At 46.0% G+C, this 6,000-nt stretch overlaps 1 protein-coding gene across 1 annotated transcript in view; it reads right to left on the bottom strand.

Moving 5' to 3' along the window:
• Positions 1 to 340: 340 nt before the first annotated feature.
• The window catches only part of ELP3 (elongator acetyltransferase complex subunit 3), a 173,841-nt gene continuing 168,181 nt past the window's right edge, over positions 341 to 6,000 (bottom strand). The window contains exon 15 of the mRNA XM_067462594.1: positions 341 to 1,821. Coding sequence (XP_067318695.1) covers positions 1,745 to 1,821 — 77 coding nt within the window. The 3' untranslated portion in view covers positions 341 to 1,744. The remainder of the gene's footprint in view (positions 1,822 to 6,000) is intronic.

The raw sequence follows: 6,000 nt of genomic DNA, 5'->3' as shown, positions 1-6,000 counted from the left end.
CAGATTGAATGCACCACTTTCACTGCCATACCTCAATGCAATAGGATCATGGGAGTCTTACATTTGGTGAAGCACCAGCTCTCTTTAACAGAGAAGGCAAAAGAGGTTGGAGAACTAGAACTCCTAGGATTCCACAGCATTGAGTCATGGCAGTTAAAGTTGTATCAAACTGCATTAATTCCACAATGTAGACGTACCCATGGCCTCTCTGCACCCACTTAATTTTTTTAAAACTTCTTTTTCACACTGAAAGTTGGCTTCAACAGGGAAGGGTGTTTTGTTCAGTCTGTGCCCCAAACAGCTGCCCACTGGTATGATGAACGAATATAATAAACATCACTGGGAAAACCATGTTTTATTGGCATCGCTTTCTAAGAACAGGTTTGCTTTGCAGAAGGGAAGTCAGGTTTGAAAAGGTGTCCATATTCTTCCCTTCTCCTAGGTCTCGCCTTGGTTTGAAAACTAGAAATCCTTTGCCATTAAGTGCAGAAAAAGCTCCAACCATGGTAAGATACGACACCCCGGCAAAGTGTGCAAACCATAAAAGGCTAGAAATAAATCAGGGAAGTCCTCAGCATCTTGATTTAGGACCACTGCAAAAGGAAAAGGGAAAGTATGTGAGGAAACTCTTGGAAAACAATTTGGAAACATCCTTCTTCCAAAATGCCTGCTTGTTTTGGGGAGAAGTGGCTGTGGTTTGCATCATTTCAATGCCAGAGGGATTATTACAGAAGCAATTCAGGTGTTGCAAAAAACAACAACTGTAGAACCCAGTATTCACTTCTGTGAATGAGGATTCCTTCCAGCTTAAGGTTGAGGATGATGGGATTAGGGGTTGAGATCGACTCCCATGTCAGTGAAACAAGTTAATTCATCCCTGGCTCTGAAATGTGTTTGAAAATACTGTCCAAGGTGATAAAGCTTCTTGGAAGTCGCGATTCAGCACCTTGGAGAGCTCACTTTCCAAACAAGCACGGAGTGGATATTCTGGTCAAATGACAACAGAAGGCTTTGGAAGCAAAAGAACGGGGGAAAGAATGTCAATGAGACCCAATTGGGGAGGAAGCAAAAAGCCCAATGTCCTCTCAAGCTCAGGATGTCAAAAGATTTCAAGAGAAAAGGTTCTAGTCCTCATGAAGGTTGCAAATCAAAGGCGGTGAAAGATGGGGAATTAAAAGCAACTGGTCATCCCAAGTAGAACTTGGCAAGCCTGATGGAAAATGGGCCAAACTACAGGCAGGAATGGGAGATGTAGAGAGGAGAAAAGCTTCGGCCAAACTGCAGGCAGTGGTGTGGGTAATGGAAGCTAAGCAAGGAAAATTAGCTTCTCTCATTGGCACATTGAAAGATCAGTTTCCTAACTTCGCCACTCCCATCATGTTGGGCTACAACTCCCATAATCTCCAGTCAGTGGTGAGAGATGTAGTCTTGACACAACTGAGGGGAAAATAGAGTATTCAATCCAACTCTGACCACTGGCTGGGGCTGATAAGGAGTTGGAACCCAACACAGAATGACCATCCTTGTGGGGCTCTCATTGGTTTCCAAAGGACAACAGGAGAAGGGCAGGGAAGTCAAAAGGAGATCCAAAGACGATGCTGGGACTCATCTGCTGGAAAGAAAATCCCTTGGTGTTGACCCATTTGGATTGACCTACACCTTTTCGCTCTCCCACATTCAAAACAAAAGCTTTTGTGGGTCCACAATGTTGGTATCTTCTCCATCTCTGCTCCAGAGTCCCATGTCAGTCCAATCGCTTCACCATGTATGGTCCTTCCAGCTCATAGCCGATCTTCCGGTAGTAATCCCTGGTGCCAACACCTGGAAGACATAGCCAAAATGGATTAGAAGAGGTGGAGAAGGAAGGATAGGATGCCTGGAGAGAGAGAGAGAAAAATCCACTCTGTATTCCCAGTCTTGGGGACCCTTCGAATTCTCTACTTCTATGACCTAGGATGCATCTATGCTGTAGTATTAACACCTAACACTGCTTTAATTGCCATGGCTGAATGCGATGTCATCCTGGGAGTTGTAGATGAGTGAGGCACCAGCACTCTTTGGCAGAAAAGGCAAAGGGCTTTGTGAATCCACAACTCCCATAGTTCCATAGCACTGAGCTATGGCAAAGTAGTGCCAAACGACATTAATTCTACAGCATGCATGGGCAAACTTGGATATCCTCAATGTGTTTTGGACGTCAACTCCCATAATTCCTAACAGCCTCAGGGCCTTTTCCTTCCCCCCTCAGCCGCTTAAGCGGCTGAGGGGGGAAAGGAAGAGGCCTGAGGCTGTTAGGAATTGTGGGAGTTGAAGTCCAAAACACATCAAAGACCCACGTTTGCCTCTGCCTGAGATGTTAGCAAGATGGAAAGCATCCGGAGAAAGGCAACCAAAATGGTCAAATATTTGGAAACTATTAATCCCTCTAGCTTACAAGACTAGGTCTGCTTAGCCTGGAGAACAGGAGGTTAAAATGGGATGCAATGGCCATGTTTCGGTTTTTGAAAGGGTGTCAAGGCAAAGCTGTTTTCTGCTGCTTCATATACTAGGATACAATGGAGTCATGGATTCAAATGCCAGGAAAAGAGATTCCATTTAAACAATAGGAAGAATTGGGTTGCTGCGAGTTCTCCAGGCTGTATGGCCATGTTCCAGAAGCATTCTCTCCTGACATTTCGCCCACATCTATGGCAGGCATCCTCAGAGGTTGTGAGGTCTGTTGGAAACTAGAAAAATTGGGTTTATATATCTGTGGAATAATGTCCAGGGTGGGAGAAGGAACTCTCGTCTGGTTGAGGCATGTGTGAATGGTGCAATTGGCCACCATGTCAGACTATACAGAGAAACCACTGAAATCAACAGGCATATGGACAATTTCAACAAAAAGGAGCAAATCATGAAAATGAACAAAATCTGGCTGCCAGTATTTTTTTTAAAAAAAACCCTCTAAAATCAGGACAGCAAATAAAGAATAACACTAAAAAAAAAAAACAGGGGAATTCCAGACAAGAATCAATCAGGGCTGGATCTCAACAAAGGAGCCAGCCAGGCAGCAACCAGCCGGGCTTTGAAGCTACAAGGCTATTAAATGCTAATCAAGCTGGCCAATTGCAATATTCACCCCTGCCTCAAGCAGACAAGAATTCTTTCTCCCACCCAGGACATTATCCCACACAGGGGCGGCTCAACCCATTACGCAAAGTAAGCATTTGCAGTATAGTTGATTTTGCCCAGGGGTGCTCTTGAGGTGCACTTGGGGGAAAATAGACCTTGACATATCTGAGTTGTAGTTACTGGGATGTATAGTTCACCTACAATCAAAGAGCATTCTGAACTCCACCAATGATGGAATTGAACCAAATATGGCACACAGAACTCCCACCACGAACAGAAAATATATATCAATGATTGGTTGGGGGGGGGGGGGGGGCAAAATACTGTTTGCTTACCGTTGAAAATTACCTATGGCTGCCTCTGATCCCACAAATATATAAACTCCACTTGTCTAGTTTCCAACAGACACCTCAACCTCTGAGGATGCCTGCCACAGATGTGGGTGAGACGTCAGGAGAGAATGCTTCTGGAACATAGCCATACAGCCTGGAAAATTCACAGCAACCCAGTGATTCCAGCCATGAAAGCCTTCGACAACACATTAGGAAGCATTTCCTGACAGTAAGAGCTGTTCAGGGGTGCTTTGACTGTGTTTTCCTGCATGGCAGAAGGGGGTTGGGCTGGATGTCCTTTGGGGTCTTTTCCAAGCTATGAAGTTCCAGGGTCTCCTGAACAGAAATTAACCCTTTTTCATTCACTGGACAGGTGAATGATGCTGCAAAGGAGTCCCAGGAGTCTGACTGCAGGCTCCCATTCAATGCAAAGCAGAAGCCCAGCTGCAGGCCTCATTATCCAGGGCTGAAGAGCCTCGGCTCCTTTCCAACCATTGTCTCCGAGTCCCCCTCCACCTTCAATTTTCCTCCACTTCAGGAGAACAAGAGGCCTCCGCAGCCACAATTAGATCTGCTCATCAAGGGCTTGCAACTCCCTTGTCCTCCGCTCTTTAATCAGACCCTGCCAGGCACAAAATTCAGATCAACCCAACCCCTTTGTTACCATCCAACGTGGACAAGGAAGGCTTCTAGGAAAAACCACAATGGCAGAACACAACCCTACGAAGCTGAGCTTTTCAGTTTGCCTAAGGATGCCCAGGTGTGTTGGGCTGTCCAAAGAACTCTTTAAGGGGTTCACGGGCCAACAAACAAACAGATAAACAAGCAAACACACAAGTAAGCCACACTCAGCTCTTCCCCAGATACAGTGAAGACATCTGCCCTTGCGCTGTGCTACTCCGCTGCTGAGTCTGCATGCCCAGTGTGGAACACATCTCACCACACTAAAACAGTGGATGTGGCTCTTAATGAGACATGCCGTATTATCACGGGATGTCTGCGCCCTACACCACTGGAGAAATTACACTGTCTAGCCGGTATAGCACCACCTGACATCCGCCGGGAAGTAGTAGCCAATAGTGAAAGGACCAAGGCAGAGACATCTCCAGCTCATCCCCTGTTTGGGTATCAGCCAGCACATCAACGACTTAAATCCAGTTTTCTTAGATCTACAGAGACACTCGCTGGAACACCCCAGCAAGCGAGAGTCCAAAAGTGGCAGGCTCAAACCCAGAACCTCAACCAATGGCTGATACCAAATGAGAGACTCCCCCTGGGCACACAGAGGACTGGGCGACTTGGAAGGCGCTGAACAGACTGCGCTCTGGCACCACGAGATGCAGAGCCAACCTTAAGAAATGGGGCTACAAAGTGGAATCCACGACATGCGTGTGCGGAGAAGAGCAAACCACTGACCACCTGCTGCAATGCACCCTGAGCCCTGCCACATGCACCAGGGAGGACCTTCTTGCAGCAACACCAGAGGCACTCCAAGTGGCCAGATACTGGTCAAAGGACATTTAATCAACTACCAAACTCACACACTTTGTATTTTCTCTGTTTGTTTGCTTTGTTCTGTTAGAAATGTAATATATTTGACTGGCTGCCCTGACACGACAAATAAATAAGCTCTTCCCCATGTGCTGTTCAGCCTGTGATTGTGTGTGAGGTTCATGATGATGTTCATGATGGGAATGATGTTTTTGCTGATGTTCATGATGGGAATGGGGATGATGTTCCTGATGGTGGGCCTGGATCTGTTGACATTGGGGATGAGGGTTTAGCTTGGGCCTGAGTTAAGCTCAGACGAGAGGCCCACACTGTCTCTGGAAGAGTCACAAGGCCACATTCTTGGGAGAGGCCTTCCACAGCTTTTCTCAGAACAACTGTCTGAAGTTGATTTCTCAGGTGCAGGAGTTAATGAGAGAGAAGAGAATTAAAGCTTGGACAGAAAGCAAAGTTTTGGTAAACAGAGACAACATTTTCAGAGACTGATAGGATCAGTTCGCCTACAAACCTTTACCTAGTGGGAAGGTCAAGAGGAATGCTTTCCTTTCAGTTTTGGGATCTGAAAAAGCTTTATTTATGGGAGAGAGTTGCCTCAGTCAGGTCAACGTTGTTATTATATCACGGTATCACTTTCAAGTGCTCTTAGTTTCATGTTTTGCCAAGCTTAAGATTTGTCTGTGAGATTTTCCTGCTGTCTTTTTTTCATGGATTCAAGTGTCTAGTTGTGTGGATTTTTATGTACTCATAGAATCATAGAATCCTAGAATTGGAAGAGACCTCATGGGCCATCTAGTCCAACCCCCTGCCAAGAAGCAGGAATATTGCATTCAAATCACCCCTGACAGATGGCCATCCAGCCTCTGTTTAAAAGCTTCCAAAGAAGGAGCCTCCACCACACTCCGGGGCAGAGAGTTCCACTGCTGAACGGCTCTCACAGTCAGGAAGTTCTTCCTCATGTTCAGATGGAATCTCCTCTCTTGTAGTTTGAAGCCATTGTTCCATTGCGTCCTAGTCTCCAAGGAAGCAGAAAACAAGCTTGCTCCCT

Source organism: Anolis sagrei, chromosome 1 (assembly GCF_037176765.1).
Source record: "Anolis sagrei isolate rAnoSag1 chromosome 1, rAnoSag1.mat, whole genome shotgun sequence".
Lineage (NCBI taxonomy): Eukaryota > Metazoa > Chordata > Lepidosauria > Squamata > Dactyloidae > Anolis > Anolis sagrei.
This window is presented reverse-complemented; position numbering and strand designations above follow the sequence as displayed.